We start from the raw sequence: 24,779 nt of genomic DNA on the forward strand, positions 1-24,779 counted from the left end.
TCCTACTTTAGTTTATCTTTATTTAGTAAATAATTACGTTGATAAAAATTAAGTTTTTTCAACAAGTTAAAATAATGATATAAATCATATGTTGATAAGTTATGACATCAGTTAATTTCATGCAATAAGTACAATAAGATTATTTTTTATCGTTTTCTTCACATATTTTTCTTTTCTGACTTAAAAAAATGCTATGCTTAATTACACCAGTGTTTATCACTGCGTCTGGCCCTAGGGTGCGATAAGTGGAATATATTTAATTTAAATTATATAATTTGAAGCATGACAACTTGGACTTCAACAAATCTGTGACCGACTGCAGGTCACAGATTTTCCGAGGCGTTCCAGCTTAGTCATCAGTGGTAGCGGCGCATCTGTGGCCGACCTCAGGTAGGAATATATAATCCTATCTGGGGTTGATTACAGATGAGCATGGGCGGTAGTAGCCACTTACCATCAGGTGGACTGCATGCTCGTCTACTACTCCTATATTATATAAAAAAGTAATACCTACTCTGTCTGAAGTTGATTTTTGCTACTTTTAGCTATTTTTTGCTAAATTTAGCTACTACTCTTATGAAACAAAAACTCTTAACCCACTAACTTATGCTCTCCTAATTTGCAACGCAGTTATAGTGACCAGTTCCGCCGATATGAACACAACCTAACTAGAATAAATGACCTCACGCCGTCCGATAAAATGAGAAAAGAATTTATGGCTATCTCGGAAAATGCATGTTAGTTGGAACCTCTTTAGAATAGAACGGCTCTCTTAACGCTTTCTTGTTGTATTTATGGCCGATAGCGTATTGTGCTGTAGAAAGGAGTACTTAGTTTATTGGTTTGTGAATTAAGAATGGTAATAGATGTAGGTATTATGCGGGATTATTGTCCCTGTAGTACCGGGACCAGAATAGGGCCACGGTATACCCTGCCTGTCGTAAGAGGCGACTAAAAGGGGCTTCCGGGATTGCGGGCGGCAAAAGTGGGAGCTCAAACCGTCCAGCAAGCGACCCCGGGACGGACAGCGGTTTGTGTGGTCGAATATCGCTGTAATCACCAGGGGATGTGAGAGAGGATGTGAGAGAGGAAGATTTTTCTTCGATTTCGTGTTGTTTTTGCACCACTTAACTGCACATGTCGGCATTGTTCCACGTAAATTACACCATGACAGTCAGAGACGTAATGGGAAAACAGTTAGCCGTTTTAATGGCATTTGTGGCTTCCTTCAATTACAAAGCAGTGTGATATCTATACTAATCTTTGAGAGGACTACACAGTTTAACAAGTAAATTATAATTCGTAAAATTATAATAATGAAGTTTTTGCATCATAATCATACTGAGACATGTCACAAAGTACAAAGTGACAAGGTGAATATACACAAATATAATCAAAGCTAGAAGCTATAAGGGCTAAAAGTGAGTCGAATCGCCCATAGCTGGCGGGAACCCGACATTTCTATTTCAATGACGATCCGCGTGGCGGAGCGGTCACCATGCCGGTCTGACGCGCAGAGGGTCCCGGGTTCGATCCCCGGCCAGACAGATTTCTAAATTATGAATTTAGATTTCTGTTTCTGGGTCTGGGTGTTTGTGTATTTGTCTCTGTGTGTGTTCATAGCACCCACGATACAGGGAATCCTAGTGTGGGGCTGTGAGTGTAGAAAGCGTTAATGGTGATGAGTTCCATTAAACTTCTCGATGTCCAATTGAATTAGCATCAAATGCCTATTACACAGTCATGAGTACTTCTCCTTATAAAATACAACCAATTTAGGAGCTGATATTAAAATCTTACTTAATTCCTGTAGGATTCGCGCAGATATTTATATTAGAAGGAATCTTATAAAGATAAACGTTAAAGGTAGAACCATTTGTGGTTCGAATCGGGCGGCACCACCGCCACACCTATTTCTACCTAATAACAGCAGTCTTAGGCGCTACTGTGTACCGTTTTGAAGGGTGCGGTAAGGGAGACAGACTTTTCCGAGGCGTTCCAGCTTAGTCCTCAGGGGTAGCGGCGCTTCTGTGGCATACCTCAGGTAGGAATATCTAATCCTATCTGGGGCTGATTACAGATGTCCATGGGAGGCAGTAGCCACTTACCATCAGGCGGACTGCATGCTCGTCTGCTACTCCTATATTATAAAAAAAGTGTTGGTATTTTAATACACCAGAGATGGGCGAAGTAACTAAGCTACGAGTGCGTATTAAGTCCATCAATAAGCATTTCTTATTTTCATTTACTGAATTAATTTTAAAGGGCAACCTTCGTGTATGAGACGCTCCATGTTTGCCATCATCTTAATCAATTCATAAGTGTTAAAAGAAATATACACTTTCCATGATTAATCTCGAGTCTCGACATGTATCTATAGTTATCGCCAAACTGCTAGTCTGCTGAAGTTGTTGCGAGCAGGTGTAGTCATACACTTTGCTAAGGCGACGCAATTCATTTCTATATTCAGAGAGGACTAGTTGTCTACGCGGACAATACCTTAGTGCCTATAAATTAAATTGATGTTTATCGCTGATTATGATTTATAACTGCCCATTAAAACTTGTTTGATTGCTCCCATTTTACAAGAAACTTTTCAACACGAATATGGAACCTTAAACTGCGTAAAAAATAAAAAAGTTGCGTGTCTGTAATAATAAACGTGTCCGAAATCGCAGTTATAGCCGTAATCTGTCTGGGAACCTTGTTAAAAACAAAATATTTATATTTTAGTTTTTGACACTCGGTTTCGTTCATAGAAAGACACAGTGTTCCATTAAATTAAATGAATTTCCCGTGGGTTGGAGCTCATTCCGCTTATCAGCCGCTTTGGTGCCTACAGAGTTATCTTCGTGAGAGTAACCTGTATTTTTCATATTCTATTTTAAATTAAGTTGTTAAAATATATAACATTCTCTTTAAATTTTCTAGAAACAAGAGAGTTATTATAAAAAAACAACAATTGCTTACAAATATAGCCATGTTACTTCTATAATTTAGGTTAATCTAACGACACCTCTATTATAGTTATGTTAAAATTAGTTAAGAACCGTCCGAGCTGCGTGCCAAAGAGTAAGATATACATATGCTTGAAAAACATTACCCTCTGCAGTCGGCTAAAAAGGAATATTGTTATTCAAAAATCTTATTGCGTACCTATAATATCTACAAGTATGCTTACATGTATGTTTAGTACAACTGTTTTAAATAACTAATTTGATTTAAAATAATACGTTACCAAAGAGCTAGGTATAGGCGTCTCTCAAGGCGCGTCACTGGGGCTGATGTTGAATGACTACCTATTATATATTACTGCTGTGAGAAATAATTGTCACGCTATCGCATTTCAAAGAATAATAAGAAGACCGTGTTTTCCACAAAGAAATAACTTCAAGTAAATTATAATTACAAAGGTATACTATGAGGTATAAGTCGTAGCGCAGGATACTGCACAACAGCGGACCAATTTGCAATATTTACACGCTTATCATAGTTGCTAACTTACTTTAAATTTACATTAAGCTGACTCATTTTGAAATTACGTTTGCTGTAAAACAAATGCGGTAAAAATAAATGCTTACAACTACATGACTGGCGAAGTTGAAACTCGTTAGCGAGTCTTTATCGAAAACTTTTTCGGCGAAGGAGAGTGGGGAACCAAATGCTGATAGTCAGAAACTTGACGGTACGTGATCCTTTTGACACAAGTTTCTCATTGAACCCGACTTTTAGCGTTCCATCCTTTTTTCATTCCGACGCCCGATCCGAACCAATTACGCCGTCAAGAGTTTTGTGTAGTTTCCTTTTATCCAAGCACGTCGAAGGCAAGAGGGTAATCTTGTGATTATCGAACGCTAATACACATGCAAGAAAGTAATTAACTCTTTTCGTTTGATAATTTCGTTTGATACTTTTGATTGTTTCACTGGTGTGTAGTAGATTGTATTTCATAATTTGATTTAAGGAACATTTTTGAGAATGAACCGCGAATATCCAGTCGTACCGTACTGTATGCTTAAAGCTTTCATCATTCATTTTTTTTGACATCGGTTTTGACTTTAACTGTAATTAAAAGAACATAAGGGCGGGATGCATCGAAAGCCCGTTTAAAGTTGAATATAAAATAATAACTTTTACGGTAGCGATGTGAATTTGACGCTTTTGTAAATGATGATTGGAGGCTTTTGTAAATGTTAAAATTTCATGATGCAAACATGATGTACATTTTAATTCGTTAAAATAAAATGAACACCAAGTAAATAAGGTTGTCCTCATTGGAATTTCTTCACGTAAACAATTTCAATCTTCCGATCTATTGATACATTGTTCCACACATATGATATTTTCTTCGCTTTTATAGAGGAGATTTTCCCTTTTCGAGATATTTCATTACTTATATTTCAAATACGAAATAGATTCAAGGAAATAATTATAACACCATATCGTTGACATAGCGACAACTCCGCCGAATCTCTGAATTTCGAGTCCCACTTTATTCCAAATTAGTAGCGACATGTTTAGTAAGAAAATATTTTAACTCAATAAATTTACTTAGCGAAGGTACCTTTAAAAATAATGAAGGAAATTGGCAACGTATCCGTGTTAGTAAATAGCAATTAATATTCAGAATACGTTACTACTAGTTACACTTTTATTGTTTTGTATTGCTTTGCTTTTATTGTTTTGCTTCAAATTGTTTAAGCCCGCACTATAACCCCCCCGGTGCCGTCCACGGCGATGTTAAAGGGCTCCAGGATTTCCAAAGGAACGCAACCGGAGTCCTCTTAGCGCGTTGCCCCGTCGGGCTCTGCCCAGGTGAGCTTGACGCTCGCCACACCGTCTGGTGCGTACGACGGTATGCGACCACTCATACCGCCGTCCTTCCCAGGCCGCTGGCCGGGCGGTTCGAGCTTCCACTCTTGCCGCCCGCAACCCTGTAAGCCCCCTTTTCGTCGCCTCTTACGATAGGCAGGGGATACCGTATCCCTATTCTGATCCCGGAACTATAGGGACAAAAATTATTTAAGCCCAGCGTTTTAAATGTTAAATGATAATAACCTAATAGGAAATTTCTTTGTTCTGTAGGGCGAAATTTTTCAGTATTTATTCCTACATTATTTCGCAAGGTAAGATAAAGCTTACTGCGTCGTTTTAACGAGTTCATAACTTAGTAGGAAGAAAGAAAACATTTGTACTAGATATTTCTTTTTCCTTATATTTTTCTATTTGTCTTTTTCTATTGTTATATAGTTATTTTAAGTAATAACGAGATCGGAGCAATTTTTACTTACGTAAACTAAAGTAATAATTAATTAGCCAAGTGCGAGTCGAACTTGCACACAGAGGGTTCCGTACCACCAAATTTTCATTTATTTAATTTATTATTTATAGCGACGCCCATTTGACAAGACTGAATCATTTGTGCAAAATTGTGGATATTTGCTACTTAAGTAATAACAAACGTCTCTTTTGTATAAACTGTTGCGTTCTGAATGTTTTCAAGATCATTATTCGACAAATCCGGCAGCAAAAATGGTTTGACGGATTAAATATAAGTCCTGAGGAGTAACGCTACATCACTTAGGAGAACTGCATTTCTGACAAGAGATGCCATTATAAAAAAAATGAAGAATAAAAATATTTGTTTATGGCAACCACAGATAAAACTAGATTATTAAACGAGTATTTTATCAGGCGTACACCCATAACCCACTGTTTACCGAAATCGGAAAGTCTGCATCCGTTTAATTATATTTAATGTAAATGAAAGCCGCGTTTCAAATTAGGAACAGTTAAATTGGTTTACTGAGTTCGTGTGTTTAGCACAACGCAAATGCAGGTGCCTATTTCACGCAAATAGCTCATTGATTACCTCAATCACGAAACACATGGGTTGTTTCTGGTAATTCTCACGTGAAAATCATTTTCACCTCTATTTCTGAGTGTAGTATTATTTTGGGATTGTTGAAGCCGTTTGTAGTGCAAAGTTATTATCTGACTGCATTAAGCATGCATGGGTGTTTGTGCACTTTTTGTCAAAAAAAAGGTTTGTGAAAGAGATTTTATTTATTCAAGTGTCTATCTATTACGGTTACAGAGAGAGCCCTGTGACAGACGGCCAGACAGCGAAGTCTTAGTAATAAGGTTCCGTTTTTACCCTTTTGGTACGGAACCCTAAAAAATTAAAGACTAAAAATACTAATACTAAAATTAGGTATTATTTAATCACTATTTATTTTACCAGGCACCAATAACTCTATTGTTTATCAAAATCGCAAAGTCGTTCCGTTTAATTATATTTAATGTAAATGAAAGCCGCGTTTCAAATTGGGAACAGTTAAATTGGTTTACTGAGTTCGTGTGGTTAGCACAACGCAAATGCAGGTGCCTATTTCACGCAAATACCTCATTGATTACCTCAATCACGAAACACATGGGTTGTTTCTGGTAATTCTCACGTGAAAATCATTTTCACCTCTATTTCAGTGTTGTATTATTTTGGGAATATTTAAGCCGTTTGTAGTGCGAATTTATTACTTTATGAAGCATGCATGATCGTTAGTGCACTTTCTGTCATAATATGTGATGACTGATGTGAAAGAGGTTTTATTTTTAAAAGACTTCCCAAAGAGGTTATTATTTTCCAACTGCGGAGAAGCAAAAGTAGAGTTTAATTTTAGTCAACACATTATACACATATTAAGTACATGAACATGTATATAGTGTATCTAAGAATGTGTGTGTATGTTGTTGTGGATTAGGGTACGTAATTTAAAATATGTCATTTTAATTCTTGTGTTCTTCAATATTCTACTTATATACCTACCTTAAATGTCTACTTAATTTAAGTACTGGATAACTATTTCCTTTCCAATTAAAACCGTGGTTTTTATTTACAATGGCGCATAATTAAACTGTACATTAATCTCGTCGAAAATTTCTGTAATATGTTCCAATTAATGTAACGCGATTGCACACTCATTTTCTTTTTGGGTCAAAAAGTAATCGTTTTACTGTCAATCAATGATATATTGTTCGAAAAATTGTTTCAGTTCTTCTAGAAGTTCCAGTGTGTCTTATGATATTATAGTACTAGAAAATGAGAATGCAGTCTACCTATTTTTTTTTTTGCGGGACATCACATCACATACGGGAAATATGCGAAAGGCATTCCGCATATTTCCCGTATGTGAAAGGTGTCACGGATAAGATAGGGAGGATTTTAGATCGAAAATATAACATAAAAAGTATATTTACGCCTTTTAAAAAGCTCGCGGCCTATCTTCGTTCCCCCAAGGATACTATTCCATACCAGTGCCCAGGGGTCTATAAGGTTGACTGTAGTTGTGGTAGCTCGTATATTGGGCAGACAAAACGAGCCATATCACAACGCATTAAGGAACATATCAGCGCAGTCAAAAATAATGACCCTAAGAAATCTGCGGTAGCCGAACACATCCTCAGTTCAGGTTGTAACCACTGGATTGAATTACACAAACCTCAGGTGATCTCCACTGAGCGTCATTACTTTCCTCGTTTAGTAAGAGAAGCAATAGAGATCAAGAAACATCCTAGGAACTTCAATAGAGAAGATGGTTTTAAGTTAGCCCAAACGTGGAATCCAGTGGTTAGTTTGTGCAAGTCACAAATAGTGCAAAGTACGGAGCGTAAGGATATTGTCAGTGTTGTGTGTCGTGATATGAAACCTAGAAAAGAAAAACGAACTAGACGTAGGGTAGATAGATTAATCTACCACTAGTACTTGTCAACGGTTTCTCCCCTCCACCTCAGTTTCGCCGTGACCACGATCCATGCAACTGGGTCGAAATATCGGCAATAAAAAACGCATATCGTGAGTACCCGTTACATAATAAAATGTCTCAATTCCGCGATAACTTTAGTCTAAAATCATATACAGTCTACCTATTACTTATATATCTAGGCCACTGCCGCTCATGAACATTTTATTAAATATAATAGTAGTAGACGAGCATGCAGATTACCTGGTGATAAGTGGCTACTGCTGCCCATTGACATCTGTAATCGACCCCAGATAAGTTTAGATTCCTACTGAAGTCAGCCACACATGCACCGCTACCTCTGAGGACTAAGCAAATGTCTCGAAAAACTATGTCTTTTTATTACACACTTTATAGGTGTGACAGTGGTGCTGCCGCAGTCGAACCACGAAGGATGCTATCACCTTCAAAAGTAATGGTAATTGTATCAGTTACTTAAAGTATGTTTTGTCATGTTTGTAATCGACTTACCTCCTTGCTCACAAGTTACTATTTATCAAATAGATTGCATAATCGTTTGTCTACCATAAAAACAGTCAGAAAATACTCAAACATTATATAAATCACGAAAACAATTTCAGTGTTCCGAGCAAGGTATCTACAAATAACTAAAAGCTCTGATACTGTCGTAAAAGTCACATCTTTGTGAGTAACGAGAGAGCTTACAAAACGAACTTCGCACGCTTTTTTGCTTCAATACACTTCTCTATGTCATTTTATGGTAATTTTATTGGAGCTTACGTGAGAGACCATTCGTCTTAAACTTGAATAATGTTGAGTGAAGAACTATGTACATCTCTTATAGTAGTTATAAAGTCGATGCTCGGGTTTTTAAATACTAAGTTTTCTCTTAATGTTGTCTGTATAAGATCTTTATTGTTAGGGTTAAACATTTCAAAATTAATAAGCGCAATATCTTATATATAAAATTCTCGTGTCACAATGTTAGTTACCGTAGTCCTCCGAAACGGCTTTACCGATTTTCACCAAATTTTATATGCATATTCAGTAGGTCTGATAATCGGCTCCTATCTATTTTTCATACCCCTAAGTGATAAGGGTTGTTTACCCTTAACATTTTTTTATTTATATGGTAACACAACGTTTGCCGGGCCAACTAGTTTTTATAATATTATTTGTTTATTACTGTCATCAGTATACAGCCAAGTGTGTCGACTAAAATAAATCTTCTTGGGTAAAATGGAAATTAAAACGGAATGTTGGTTCATGCGAATATATGTATTACACATAGATATAAGCGTAGCGAAAAAATTCTAAGTCTATGGTATTATTACATTACATCTCAAACACGTTCAAACAAACAAACAAATTCGAAAAATATTATAGACCCGATGTCGAGCACCGTACGTAAGTACAAGTTATGTCTTGTTTTCACGGTACGCTGAATAATTCCAGTATTTTTGCACGGAGACAACAAATAACGCTCTGAGAATCGCATTTACCTATTGTACAATGACCGACAGACACTTTAACTTTACAATGTGTATTGTAATGTTATGTGAATTATAAATGTAATTTAAATTTTATATTGACGATGTTTGGACCCATAAAATTGAGACCGTCAAAACTGAGTACGTGAAGTTTGTGTGTTTATGTGTGTGTAATAGTACAAGTGCAACAATTGCATTGGCTTGTATGTTGTTACTGAGTACACGGATGCGTCCTTCCGGTTATCGACAACATAACATAAACATATCAACACGAGCACAATAGGTTCGTAGCGAGACCGGAGGAAGTCAAACATTCGATTGTCGCATGCAAGGGTAGAGAGTAAACACCCTGAATTGGGTAAACACATCGCTAGTAGCATACTCAACACGGCCATATAAGATCCATCTGCAGGCTTAGCATGACATTACTAGCTATATGATATTTTCCTCGAAAATTTAATGAATTAAAGAAAATTCGTAGCTCACTTCATTTAGACGCTAAGAGACGAATTCAGAAATTCACCGACGCGACGGTGTGAGCAACACGGCGTTTTATAAAACTGCACGACGCCGTAACGAAGCTTGTTAGTGTTCTTCTGTGAGAAGATTGTCGGTAGCTGCAGACACCTTCCGAGCGGAGCTGCAAATGGAACTAATGAGTCTGGTGTTGTGTGCGCTCGTCCTCCTCCCACAAGCGTTAGGTGAGATGATTTATTTTGATTCACTCTCCCCGACTTTCTTGTTTATGTTACCCAATCTGCCGAGACTTAATTAAAATTTTCTGACGTTCAACTCGCGCTGGTGGGTTCATTAGCATACATTTTCTGTTTTTACACGGTTTCGTTACTACTCCACTGATTATCATAAATAACAGAGTTTCGCTCCAGATTTTCATAAATATGGAACGCACGAAAATAATATCCTAATAATCTTTGTATAATATACAGATATATTTGTGACCAAATTGCGTTCTGAGATACGTTTTTGTTTTAGGGAAATCTTCTAGGAAGTTTGTGACTGGAAGTGATTTAGATACACAATTTTTGAAGAACCAAAAACAACTTAACGATGAGACGTTTTTTGTTCACTTCAATAAAACATCAAATTTTAATAGAGTCAGTGACCTCCAGTCCGTGTTTATGGATCCCGAGTGTAAAGAATGTCACAATTGTATGGAACAAGCTATAAAGGCACATAAAGTACACTCTCATATGAATACTGAAACGAAAGTCAATGACGTACCAAACGAAATAGACAACCACGTAGAAAGTACTACTAGCAGAAATAAACGAAACTTAGTCCCCGATTTGCAGCTAAATGTTGTTAAAAAAGCAAAAAAATCGAAAGGAAAGAAAAATAAAAACAAAACATTTTCTGTGACGAAGTACAGTGATGAAGGAAAAATATATGCTCTAAAGGTCAAAGAAGCGACGCCATTAACATCGGATCAGCAAAACCAAACCAAAGCGTCCGTAACTAAGTGTCAAATGTATAGAGTAAAGGAATATTTTTCTTGTGATTCTCCCGATGCTGATTTAATTTTAAAAGAAGCAAAGCAAAAAATAAACAAGACAAGTATTAAGGAAAAAGGGAAGAAAGAAATAAATCTGCCTGTTGAAAATAAAGAAAAGGACAGGATAATTGCCCCTATGTTTGCCAAGCGTCACGCGGATGAATCGCAAATATCTGAGAATTTTATGCCTTCGATAGAGGAAATTTATTAAGACATTAGTTTTTAGATCATCGAATTAGGTATGAAGCATGATATAAAATTTTATATTTTTAAATTATTATACATCGATATGTTTTAAATATTTGTAATCCACTTTTTAATAAAAATTGAGATAAATTTTCTTTTGATGTATAAATTGAGTACTTATTTAAATTTGAATAACCTCCTACACACAATATCAAATGTTATAAGAATAATACATATGTGAAAAACGTATGGATAGATTATATCTATTGCTTAAATTCTTAACCAAGAAATATTTGTATTTTTACTTACATGAAGTCGGTGACAGTTCCGTTGTTTTCTCTAAAGTCTGAGTTGAAATACTTCATGTAATTATTTTCCTGAATAAGTCAGCACTTTACATTCCCGTTATGAGACATATAATAAAAGTTAAACCTATTTAGCTGCATTTTAATATGATTTCATACTAATATTATCGCGGAATTGAAACATTTTTATATGCAACCGGCACTAACGATGCGCGGTTTTTAATTTCTTTATTGCCGATATTTCGACTCAGTTGAGCGGATCGTTGTCACGGCGAAACTGCGGTGGCGGGGAGAAAACAATGACAAGTACTGACGGTTGATTAATCTATCTACCCTACGTGTATTTCGTATTTATTTTTAACGTTTTACAAGGAGGAATACACAAAATTGACTGAATCTGTGCATTTCAAATCTTGAACTATGTAATATTTGCATTAATATATGAAAATTTTGTCGTGATCAAGATCCATGCAACTGAGTAAAAATATGGCCTGTAAGGAAAAAAAAGGCGCGCGTCATGAACAGTTAAGTAGTATAAGTAAAATATTGTATGATGGTAGCATTTGTAGTAAAACCCTTCGTGGTAGAACTCCGGTAGCACGACAGCCACACCTATTTCTGCCCAATAACACCAGTGTTAAACGCTGCTGTATTGTGATTTGAAGGGTGTGGTAATCCCTAACATGCTTTTTCGTCATAGGGGACGTCATACTCTATGGATCTCTTATAACATAGATTAGTAAAGATACTTCGCCGCCTTGAAATTGAATAAAGCCTCAAATGGCTTATTATAGTAAGTTCTTTTTTTGAATTCTTGACAAATAAAAACATTTTTAGAGAAAATTTACGAATAAATAACTAATACTGCGTAATTTACATGATAATTAAATAATTTATAACAATAATTTCAAATATTTTAGGGACATTTTAGCACCGAGACGTGGCAAAACTTTTTTACGCAACTATTTCAATTCTCAAAACTGGGTACATTTTCTTGTTAGGAGTGAGTAATCTTTACTAATCTATGTCTTATATGCTAAAAATATGTCAACATAAGGGTGATGGGCATGGAATATCGGGTCTCGAGGGTGCCCTCGACTGTTATCAGATAACAATCAAAACCCATGCCTTAACTTGGCCTCTGAAGCATAATTAAATGAACTATATAACATACGAAAATTTATTTAGTTAACACTATATACTACTTGTTTCACACTTTGTGTTACTATTAACATTTTATATAAGCGTTGGCTTTCACACGCTTAAAAGCAAAGCCATCATAATAACAACATAATGCGCGCCGTAAATGAGATTGTGCTTACAACATCATATAATAATATTACATAATAGTAAAAAATTAAAGACAGAATATTATTACTGTCTTTATTTTATTATTAGTTTTTGCCCGCTTCATCCGCGTTTAAAAGAAAATAATATGACATACTAACATACATAAAACTGAAAATTCGTATATTCATAGGAATGGCAGTGGCGCCATCTGGCGAAAATTGATCGTACCAACTCTGAAACCTTCGTGGGCTCATGGACAACAACTTTGCTGAAGATGATCAAATAGTTTACTATTCAATCCTTACTAATATCGATTAAAATAATCGACTTATTGGTCTAAAAGATCGGTTCTCCGATTAATGGATCTTAGATCACCATCCCTATTTCACGTGGGATTTCTGGGATAAAAACTATCCTATGTCCTTTCTCGGGTCTCAGACTATCTTTGTAAAAAAAATCATTAAAATAGGTTCAGTGTTTTAGGCGTGAAGAAGAGACAGACAGACAGACAGACAGACAGAGTTACTTTCGGATTTATAATATTAAGTAAGGATTGTTTGCAAAGGGTAATGCTTTCGAGCATATGTGTGTGTGTAAGTCGCATGTTTTGGCATGCCCTCAAGCTCAAACGGCTTGACGGATTTTTAATACGCTTTTATTAGCTTGGGTTGTATGTATGTAGGTATGTACGTAACAGAGTAACGGAATCTTTGAGTTCACGAAAGTTCGCGCAAAGTCACTAGATTGATTTTAGTTTTGAAAAATAATAATTTTATTTAAGGGAAAAGTGTGGGGTGCTTTTCGAAAACTGATAATTGGACCACCCTACGCATTTTTCACAATTATACTATTTACTGTTCCTTAATTGATTCCTACATTGAAAATTGTTTTCTACTTTTTAGTTGAGTTTATCATAAAAGCTAAAAACATTTTAGTTTTTTGAACTATATTTTACATATGAGGTGTTCTTGGTTGGTTGGTTGGTTGGTTTTTTTTATGATAATCGCTAGTTTTGTTATTTTAGTTAAAATTATGCATATATACTACTAGATATATATTGTAAATAGTGTGACTTTTAAGATACCAACTATATAACCCCAACCCTTTTTCTGTGAAAAAATGTGTACTAAGCGATGGCGGTGTCCTACGACGTTTATGTAAAAGCAACGTGACTAATATACATACATAAACAATAAACATATAGATACCACACATACATGATATTCGAATTAACAGTAATGAATTTTACAGCTAATGTCTCCAAGTGTTATGGGAAACATTAATTTACGTGTATAAACAGGAGACAATTAGCGTCGCTAGAACCATGCGAGGCATCTTAAGCACCTGTGACACATTAATCCCTTTCCCTAACACGCCCTTGTCATATTCGTGATGGGAGAGCGATAAGCGAATATTGTGGGACTGGCGTATTTAATTTCAAAGAAGGAAATGACGCACGAAAAAGAAGGAAGTAGATGTCAAGAAACTACAAACACTAAGCCATTTCCCGATGTTATTATTCCACGCTTCTTTATAACCACACTACGTCAAGTTGGAATAGGATATGCGCCAAATATTTGAGCAAACTTCCGCTCCAATTCACATAATAAATGGTTTGTCAGTGGTCACCCGCCGCATGTATGCACGTGTGCGACCGTCCTCCACGCGTGTGAAAACTCGTCGCACACGCGTGCGTGGCACCGCTCACACTATTGTTCAGTACAAACACGCGTGCGTGCACCTGCGTGAGTTAGCGGACGCTCTAAAAACATGCATTTATAGAATAAAATCAAAATCTCTATCCCTTTTAATATCCACATTTGTACAATTCTGTTGGCATAAGTTGATTCTCGGTATATTACACATTTTTTTTATCCCATGTATGATGTATATTAGAGATGTGCCGAATAGTGGTTTCACCGAATAACCGAATACCGAATACTATTCGGTTTAACATTTACCGAACCGAATATTCGGCCGAATATTCGGTTTACCATTTCTATATTGTCAATTTTCCAGTTATGTGTGTTCATTAACACTTTAAAATATTGATTTGAGTTTTAAAAATAAATATTAACTATAGATTAAGTAATAAATATGTTGACTTGAGGTTTCAAAATAAATGTTGATTTGAAGTTTAATTGCTTTATTTTATTAGCTTTAGTCAGTACATTCTTCATAGGATTTGAGTTTGACCTATAATATAACATAAAACTTACATAACAAGTTTTCTGATTTAGTCCTGTACCACGTCGTGTACACAATAAAATGGAAATACTCGAACCGAATATATTCGGCACCAAAACCGAATAATTCGGCCGAATACAAATAGCAAAAATGATGCCGAATACGCCGAATACCGAATACTTAACGAATATTTGGCGCATCTCTAATGTATATCTATGCGACACAAGGCTAATGTCGGTAAAGATGAGCCAAGCGCGAAATCTAATAATGGGCGCTTGAAAACCATATTTTTATGGCCCTTTGTCCTTCGCGTCACGTTTATTTGAAGCATTTTATTACAATGTGGCCAGATATGTGCAAGAACATCAATTTTAAGGCGATTATCCCTTCATAGGTCTTCATAAAATAAGGGTCGGATCAGATCGGGCGGAGATATGGGTCAAAGTGAATTTATTTTAGCTGAAATATAAATTATTTATAGAATGATGTTGGCTTTATTAACGGAGAAAACTATGCAAATTATAACGGATTATACTGCCATTGACAGTATAAAAGTGAATGAGTAATTGATTAATAATCTTAAATAAGAATTAATATCAGTTCTACTTTCCATTAACACGGTATAAAAAAATACGTTAATACACATTATAATTATGTCTGACACGCTCTATACCTGTAGATGTAAATATTAAGTCTATGTAGCAGTAGGCTTGTAATTTCAGGTAAGAAGTTTTGATTTTAGAAGATGCAGATTTGAAATATAATTAAAGAGCAAAGACGATATAATTTACATTTCGACCAATGAAGCGTACGTCTGTACGTACGTCATATGTAATTCAAATGTAAGTAGGTACTATAAGTTATTATAGGTGATAATTCAGTACAACTCAATGCGTGAATTAAATCTGTGATCGCGGCATCTATACCCTTACCATGAGTTTTTACGTTTTGATAAATATGACTGTTTTGGTATTTGTTTACGTAATTGCCGATACAAATTCCAATCAGCGCCCTTAGCGGATTGTATCAGAACTAAAGTGTCAGTAACGTAACATTAAATGTCTAAATTTACAAAATGGCGCTTTATGTTTTGTCTCTCTTTTTTGCGAACATGTGAGGCAGACAAAAAGACTTGAGCACTTACTTATTGTTATGTTGACTCAGTCTACTGAAGCAAACGGAACAGAATAATGGATTGAGTAAACGTAACGTAAAATTGTGGGATGTTTTGAAAATTCATGGTAAGGGTACTGTTCCGTATTCTTCCTATGACTCCCTTATTGCTTTTTATTGCACTACGCTATGTCTTACTATAGTATGTAATAGAAGAGCAATGGATATAAACATATACTTACACTCTTGCTGTTTTGTCTTTCTTTGTGCGAAATTTTGGGTACAGTTAAGGAAAAAGGACCATATCAAATACCGGTCCATTGATGTTCTAATCAACCCGATGTAGATGTAGTATATAATAGGTATTTTTCCCGTAGAGAAAGGAACATAGTGTAAATAAAAGTAACTGTTGAATCAATTCATTTAAATGAAAAAACATATTGCTCATGATATAGATACGACTCTGTAAACATTCTAAACTACTCTAAACAAACAAATCTAAACAAAACTAAGGACATTCATTTAAAATAGAAAGGTATCCAAAGGTATCCGGAACAGTAAAATTGTACCAATGCTAATGTGTTTCATGGTATTTCGGGACAATACCCATGTCACGACAGGAAGGGTGACAGGAGGACACTGGGGAGTAATAAAAAATTAGGCAAACTCAGTGCATCAATATAGCTTCATATATTATTTACAGACATTCCCTTACAAATCAAATGCTTATTATAGTTGTCACAATTCAATAGGCCCATTTAGACACATGCCATCCCAATGTCATGAATGTCTTAAACTAACTTTTTAGTAGGCAGATTACGACCACGTGACGGTTAAAGCTTGTGGCTTCAAAGCATTCGGAAGATTAACTTTCAAATAATCGAAACTTAGAATTAGCAATAACTAATTATTATTCCCTTTTTCATTATAACAACAATAAAATAATCAAAACTTTGTTTCTTAGTGAATGTAAAACGAAAAAAAAAACAGTTTACGACCAATGATTTATTTAATCTTCTAAAAATGATTCAATTTTTAAATTACACTAGAATTTATTTTCTTTCTTAGATGATTTAGAAAAATATAGAATAAATATTCTGATTACAAAATATTAAGTAATTTATACAATACGATGTATGGTTGTAATCGATTTGTCGTTAAAGACGGTTTCTTTGGTTATCGATTTGTATGTCACATGCTTAGAGCCTAGCGACGGCATGTGTCAAAATGGGCCTATTGAATTGTGACGACTATACTTTTTACATTCGATGTCACTTCTTTCGTCGATATTAAATTTTTTTTTGAATGTTAATGAAAGCTTTGAATCATTATTATTAAGTTTTATATCTAATAATGTGCCGAGTCGGCCATTTTTGGTATTCAAGTACTCATATAAAAAAGACTTTGGACTGGAGTAATAACTCGAGTCCAAAGTATTCACAAAGTACTTGAGTACTCTGTAACATTCAGTCCAATAGCAAGGAAGGGCAAAAAAAAGCCACTGACTGTAGTTGTAGTGTACGAGTACCGTCAGTATTCGAGTATCACTGGTACTCGAGTATCACTATTGGTACTCGAATATAGACTCGAGTCGACCTGACTCGGCACATCTCTAATTATATCTAGAGATATAAATATTCATATATATCAATTATTGTTGAAAATATCGGATAAAATATTTTTTCTGTTAACAACCCAACAATAATGCGTTGTATATGGCAACACTCCTCCCTCGCCACCATTAAACTCCATGTACGTGTCTCGATATAAAATAAACAAGTTTCTGTCTCTATAGGATGGAGACCATAATATAAGTATCCACTAATGCAGTCCACAATTTACTTACTTTATATTTTCAAAACTTATATTGTAAAGGACATTGAGTAGGTAATATATTATTAATACATATTCCATTCTGAAAAGCCGATTTAACGGCACAAAGAGAATAATTAAAATCTGTCCACTAGCTTTTATAATAGCCTTTTATATAAAACACAATCTTCTTAACACAATATTAAAATAAAATAAAGCGTATTTTTTCTTATCACGCATACTCGTATCCGTGGATCTTGTCTGCATGCGTGATAATTGCATCCTCATCATCAACCTATTATTGTCCCACTGCTGGGCACGGGTCTGCTCTCAGAATGAGAAGGATTAAGCAACAGTCTACCGCGCTGGTCAAGTGTGTATTGGTTGACTTCACATACCTTTGAGATTTTTTTATAAATCTCTCAGGTATGCAGGTTTGCTCACGATGTTTTGCTTCACCTTTTAAGCAAGTGATAATTAATTTCTGATACGCATATCATTTTGAGAAATCAGAGGTGTGTGCCTAGGATTTGAACCTCCGACCACTCGATCGAGAGGCGAGTTTCTTAATCACTAGGCTATCACTACCCTTTTTGCATCCTATACTTTCATAAATAGTTTTCTTGTCCTGTACCATATACACGCGGGGCGCGAAGAGACTGCAGCGAGTTAATACACGCATTCGGATGAAACATGCATGCAATCATAAACCCGTATGACAGGAAAGAGGCCCTTAAAGACATCAAAATACTTTAGTCAATATTACAGGACATAAACTGTATTAACTGACTGTTTTAGAGCCGTAGCTTATAACGTTCGCTGGGACCTGCTTTATTCCCGGAACCACAGAGGGATTTACGACATTACGTGGCCGAGGAGCCCAAGACCCTATTAATATTCCTACTATATGGCGTCTTAATATAGACACTGACTCAGTGTAGTCAATTTTGTGCATATTAGATCTTAGAAACCTTGTATATACGTTACACATTATTGTATTCGAAAAATTGGCAAAAACAGCTTTAATTGTTCATAGTTCCTTTGTACTTTGGATGAAACTTGCGGAATATAATTAATTTAGTGTTGGCCATAAGTAAGTAAAAACTTTTTTTACTTATTTATTAATAAGAAAAACTTTTTTTACTTATTTATTGCAACACTTATGTCACTACTATAATTTAGACGAATCCAACGATAACTGTTAAAATCCATCATGCGGTATGGGCTGCAGGCTATACCAAAGAATGAGACATAGATACATGCAATACAAACCTTCAAAAAACAACTACAAACAAAACAAAACTATACTAGAAGCTTGCAATATATCCAACGTCAATTTCGATAGTGATACAAAATTGACAGTCTCGTATGAGGGAGACAAAAATTTTGGACAATCCCGGCATTTGCCATTCCGTCGATAGTGAAGTAGTGTGTGTAGTGAACGAGTTTCCACGAAGATTGAACGCGACCGGGCCAACAGTTTAGATTAGAAAAGTTCGTTCCGCTGCGAGAGAACCCTGGACAAATTACTTTACTAATACAACAGATTTCGGACTTCTGCTAGTCTGAAATCCGACAAAAACTCGCGCACATACCAGTTAAGTGGGTTCAGACACTTGTTCTACAGTTACAGAGTGACGATTGTCTAGTCTAGGCAATCTAAATTAAAAAATATATATATGAGAAAAATGAACGCATTCGATTATTATTATCAGCGCATTTATCTTTATCTTTTGTTTGTCTATTTTTCTGAATGGTAAGCTAATATAAGATAGATATAAGAAGTTATTTACTATTTTGGAGGACCACTTTTGTTTCAAATATCTTTGGTTTCTGATAACTTTGTTTTTAGTTATCTATTAACAGTTATTTATGACCGTTTACCATTTAAAGACTGCATTAATTATTAATGAGATGGATATGTGCCAAACTCAGTACAGTCCTCATTTAATTTATTAACCATTTATTCGTCGATCTCGAATAGAGTTTCTATCATTTTTTCCAAGAGATTATTGACCATCGCTTATCGCCTAACCGTTCACAGTGGACCCATTCGATACGGTACCATATGTTCCGGGAACTAATTTTTAGACTCCCGCTGTAATAGTTTTAATATTACAAGGCCAAGTGGGGAAGACATGACATTGTGGATTATCGCTTATCGCCAAACCGTTGACAATGAAGCCAATCGGTAAGGCACCGTCTGTTTCGGGGAATAACTTTTACACTCGCGCTGTAATAGTTTTTATATTACAAGGCCGTGGTCAAGTGGGGAAGACATTTAATCAAACTTAATGTCCTAGTTTTACGAGCTTGTTGCTTATGACTTTTTCGGGAGAATAGCTGCGCTCTGCTTTATAGCAGTTCTTCCGCGAAAATGTTCTCTGTCGACAATTTAATATCCCAAGCTTTTGTTGTATTGGTCTGTGTATTTTTTAGTTTTTTTTTTTCATTTTCAGCGGATCGTAAATCAGATTTGGGTTCTGGTGTTTTAGTTGTTACACCTGTATGTTAAATATAGGTTTTAGTTTTATCAATGACAAGTTGCTGTTGTATTCCGGTGTGAAGCAGTTTCGGTTATCAGTGGATACGCAATGCAGTAGTACATTTTTTTTGAAACACCTATAAATCAGAAGTAGTCAGAACCAAGTAATAGATTTATTGTTATTACGAATTTAGTGAAATATTTTACTAAGTTCTGTACGTTAAAATCTCTATAAAACGATAGTACTTATCTTGTTTTACTTTTAATCTCATTTTCCTTAAGGTGCAGGACATGCGGAAGAAACTTCAAGCAAGGACAGGATTACACAATACAAAATCACAAGAAGTGGTGTCAAGAGCGGTGACGGAAGTCCGTCACCTCTATATTAAGTCAGAGCGTCTACGCCTTGTTCTTGTTGGATGTCTCTTCTGTCTGTCCTGTCCCTAAGCAGCTTTATACCATGACCTATAATAGTGTTAGGCCTGAGATATCTATTACCTAGGTTAATATGTCACGATAAATCGTGTGGTTTCCGACCTTGCCGCGTTTCCCTTGTTTGTCGCGCCTGTTAGATATTGCTCGCAATGACGGCGATAAATATCTTTTCTGTAAGACATTTTTATAGGCTGAGTATGTAACTGATAGTAAGGTACTAGTACAGTTTGTTGCTTTTTTCTGTGATAGAACTTTGCAATTCGACTCCGGTGGGACCACCGCCACACTATTTATGCCCAATAACAGCAGTGCAATGCACTTCCGATTTGAAAGATGTGATAAGGGAGACTTACTTCCGAGGCGTTTTAATTTAGTCCTTAAAGATAGTGTAGTGTATCACCTTGCGGGTAGTTTGTCTCGAGCGCATACGACACGGAATGAGAGCGGACTGTGTGGGGGCAGTCATGCTAGACCGTCGGTGAGGACGGGCGTGTTGGTGCGTCAGCGCGCCAAATGGTGTTTAAGTGATACTACTATCCCGACGTTGAGTCGGGAACACTACAGATAGCAACGTATGTATTTCTGGTGGATCTGAGGTAGAACTCTAACTTTACTTATTATTCAGCTATCCATGGGCGTTAGTAGCCACTTATCATCATGTGGACTGCATTACATGCTGCTTCAATATTACCTATATAAAATCTTCTCTGATTTTTTTCTCATATAGCTATTTTGTTATCTACTCGTATTTACTGATGCGGTAAATCGTTGTCGTTAAGCACTTTGACTTTTGAAAAACATTTAGAATTTTATTGCACAGCTTCGATATTAAATAGGTGCGATCAAGTGCAAGTTGGGCTTGTGTTCTGTTACCCCTACCATGAGTTTTTACGTGTCGACAAATATGACTGTTTTGGTATTTGTTTACGTATTGACCCATACTATTTCCAATTTCCGACACAATCCGCTAGGGGCGCTGATAATGATATCGTTTATTAACTGACGACCCACATGGCGGAGCGGTCACCATACCGGTCTGACGCGCTGAGGGTCCGGGTTCGATCCCCGGTCAGACAGATATCTAAATGACGAATTTAGATTTCTGTTTCTGGGTCTGGGTGTTTATGTGTTTGTCTATGTCACACACGACACAGGGAATCCTAGTGTGCGGCTGTGAGTGTAGAAAGCCTTTATTTTATTATTATTTTTTACTTTTCATACATTTATTCATTGTCAAATGAGTGTTCCGATTCTTGCAATTTTGGCACAGAACCCTAAATTCGCATAGTTACGAAACTTAGGCTTATTGCATTGACAAGACGCTAAACTTCCATATCTAGGTCAACTTAGCGCTAGACTTAAAAGGCTTTTAAGCGAAAGCGTTAATGAACGGAACTTAATCTGCGGTGATATTATAAGGAAATAGAATCTCTTTCCTTGGCGCATTCTCGTTACTGACTTATTTCTTCGTCGACCCATTACTGGACCACAGCTCACAATGAGCGCATATTGGTAGACTTCGCTTACATAACAGAATATTTTTTGTAAGTTCTCAGGCGTACCTGTACCTTTTCTAAGTTCTGACACATTCCCCTAGGGGCGCTGATTGTAAATTGTATGGGCAAATACCTAAACAAATACCAAAACAGTCATATTCGTCAAAACGTAAAAACTCATGGTAAGCGTATAGGTTACTTATCGTTTTTTTCCGTGACTGACACCATATAATAATCATTATCATCATCAACCCATTATTGTCCCACTGTTGGGCACGGGTCTCCTCTCTGAATGAGAAGGATTAGTCTATAGTCCACGGCGCTGGCCAAGTGCGTATTGGTAGACTTCACATATCTTTGAGATATTTTTTTTCCTTTCCTTTTCCTTCACCGTTTAAGCAAGTGGTAATTAAAATTAATTAATTAGAAATCTAATACGCACTATTTTTTCAAAAATCAGAGGTGCTTCTTAACCTCTAGGTTATCATTGCTATATAATAATAATAAATAACCAATACGCTCAAAATTAAGATCCAAACTTTGGATTCAATCAAATTAGGTAATATTCGATTTAAAGCTGCTATATCACCTATGTACTCTGACTTTATCCAACTTAATTAAAAAACAAGGCAAGTTGCCAAACAGGGAAAGGTGTGGTTATTATCTGTCTCAACGAAGCAAAGCAGGCTTTGGTGTAAATTTCAAATAATTTGTACATAAACTTGAGTTTTCCCAAGACGGAGTTGTGTGGTAGATAACAATTTAATCGAATTTGGCTTTATGCTCTAAGTTTGTACAAGTTTTCGTTGTTTCGAAATTAGGAAGAATACGCTATTTGGTAGCATTACCAGGTAGCTACTGTAATTATACAGTCATACTGTAAAAGTTTCCCTTCAGCTAAACGTTTTCGATTTTTATATTTCTACACATTTGAAGGTGGTAGAACCCTTTGTGGTTCGACTCCGGCGGCACCACCGCCACACCTATTTCTACCTAATAACAGCAGTGTTAGGCGCTGCTGTGTTCTGGTTTGAAGGGTGTGGTAAGGGAGACAGACTTTTCCGAGGCGTTCCAGCTTAGTCCTCAGGGGTAGCGGCGCATCTGTGGCCGACCTCAGGTAGGAATATCTAATCCTATCTGGGCGGTCCATGGGCGGAAGTAGCCACTTACCATCAGGTAGACTGTATGCTCGTCTGCTTCTCTTATATTATAAAAAAAACATAGGTTATAGATAGTTGCTTAAAAGTATGTGCAGTTTATAGCGCTTAGGTACCTCAAAATATTAAGGTGTAGAATCCTTTTTTGATAAAAAATATCATCATCATCAACCCATTACTGTACCACTGCTGGGCACGGGTCTCCTCTTATAATAAGAAGGATTAGGCCGTAGTCCACCGTGCTGGCCAAGTGCGTATTGGTAGACTTCATATACATTTGAGATTCTTTTTTTATAAATCTCTCATGTAGGCAGGTTTCCTCACGACGTTTTCCTTTACCGTTAATAATCAATAATTAATTGTAATACGTACAAAACTTTGAAAAATCAGAGGTGCGTGCCTGGGATTTGAACCTCGGACCTCTCGATGGAGAGGGCGAGTTTCTTAACCACCAGGCTATAGGGTGAAAAATATACCACCGCCTTACCGATTTCGGCCATAAAACATCAGTGTTAAGCGCTGCTGTGTTTAAAGGTAAGGAAGACATACTTATCCGAAGTGTTCCAACTGAGTCCTTAGGAAAAACAAAGAATCTGTAGCCAACTCGGGTAGGAATTTAATTTTATCTGAGATTGACTACAGACGTCCATAGGCGGTATATAAAAAATCTGTGTTAAGTAATATAGTCTTCTGATTGTGATATGGCTGATAAATTTACACAAAGCGTTCCTACTGTATAATCTTGCTGATAGTTCTATGAAATTCGCTTCTAATGTTGCATATAACGGGACATACAAAAGTAAAAATAATATTCTGATATTTCTGTTCGATCCCCTCGTGAACAATGATGAACAACAGCCCGTGGAACATCTCACAGGGTGTAGAAGGGTTGCACTGCAAAGTTTAAGAGACATTAGTCAAGCTCGAATAACTTAGTGCTAAAAGTCCGTTGTTAAATTTAATTAAACGGGGATGAAGTGAAAGGGTTGTCACGTTTTTATCAGCCCTGTCTTAGAAGATCACGTAGACGTAGTAACGTTTTATCCGCAGTTGATAAAATATGTGACCTTCATTTGAATATTTGAGTTTTTTATAATAGGTATAGAGATGAGTATGCAGTTTACCTGATGGTAAGTGTCTACTGCCACCTGAACATCTGTAAGCAACCCCAAATAAATATTAAGATTTCTGCTTGAGGTCGGCCACAGATGCACCGCTACCCCTGAGGACTAAGCTGGAACGCTTCGCAAAAGAATGTTTCTCTTACCACACTCTTAAAACCAGAACACAGCAGCGCTTAACACTGCTGTTATAAGGCAGAAATAGGTGTAGCGGTGGTGCCGCCAAACTCGAACCACGGAGGATTCTAACACCTTCAATATTTGTGGCAGGGTTGCTGCCGAAATCGAACTACAGTGGGTGTTATAATACGAGTATAACGTAAACTTTGTTCAAACTTTGTTTTGTGTGTACGTTACTTACACATGTAAGCAACTCCGAGATGTTACACAGGTTCGTGTTCTTAATTGTTCACAAGTGGATCGAGAGAA

At 36.3% G+C, this 24,779-nt stretch overlaps 1 protein-coding gene and 1 pseudogene across 1 annotated transcript; both read left to right on the forward strand.

Moving 5' to 3' along the window:
- Nucleotides 1-24,779, forward strand: part of LOC140749239 (uncharacterized) — a 148,407-nt pseudogene that overhangs the window by 94,338 nt on the left and 29,290 nt on the right.
- On the forward strand, nucleotides 9,559-11,083 carry LOC140749142 (uncharacterized). Its single transcript, XM_073082182.1, has 2 exons — nucleotides 9,559-9,951; nucleotides 10,244-11,083. Exons 1-2 carry the CDS (start codon nucleotides 9,897-9,899, stop codon nucleotides 10,972-10,974), a joined length of 786 nt encoding a protein of 261 aa, XP_072938283.1. The 5' UTR covers nucleotides 9,559-9,896; the 3' UTR covers nucleotides 10,975-11,083.

This window comes from Epargyreus clarus, unplaced genomic scaffold (genome assembly GCF_041222505.1).
Source record: "Epargyreus clarus isolate Ecla_fem2 unplaced genomic scaffold, WU_Ecla_fem_2.2 ptg000017l, whole genome shotgun sequence".
Lineage (NCBI taxonomy): Eukaryota > Metazoa > Arthropoda > Insecta > Lepidoptera > Hesperiidae > Epargyreus > Epargyreus clarus.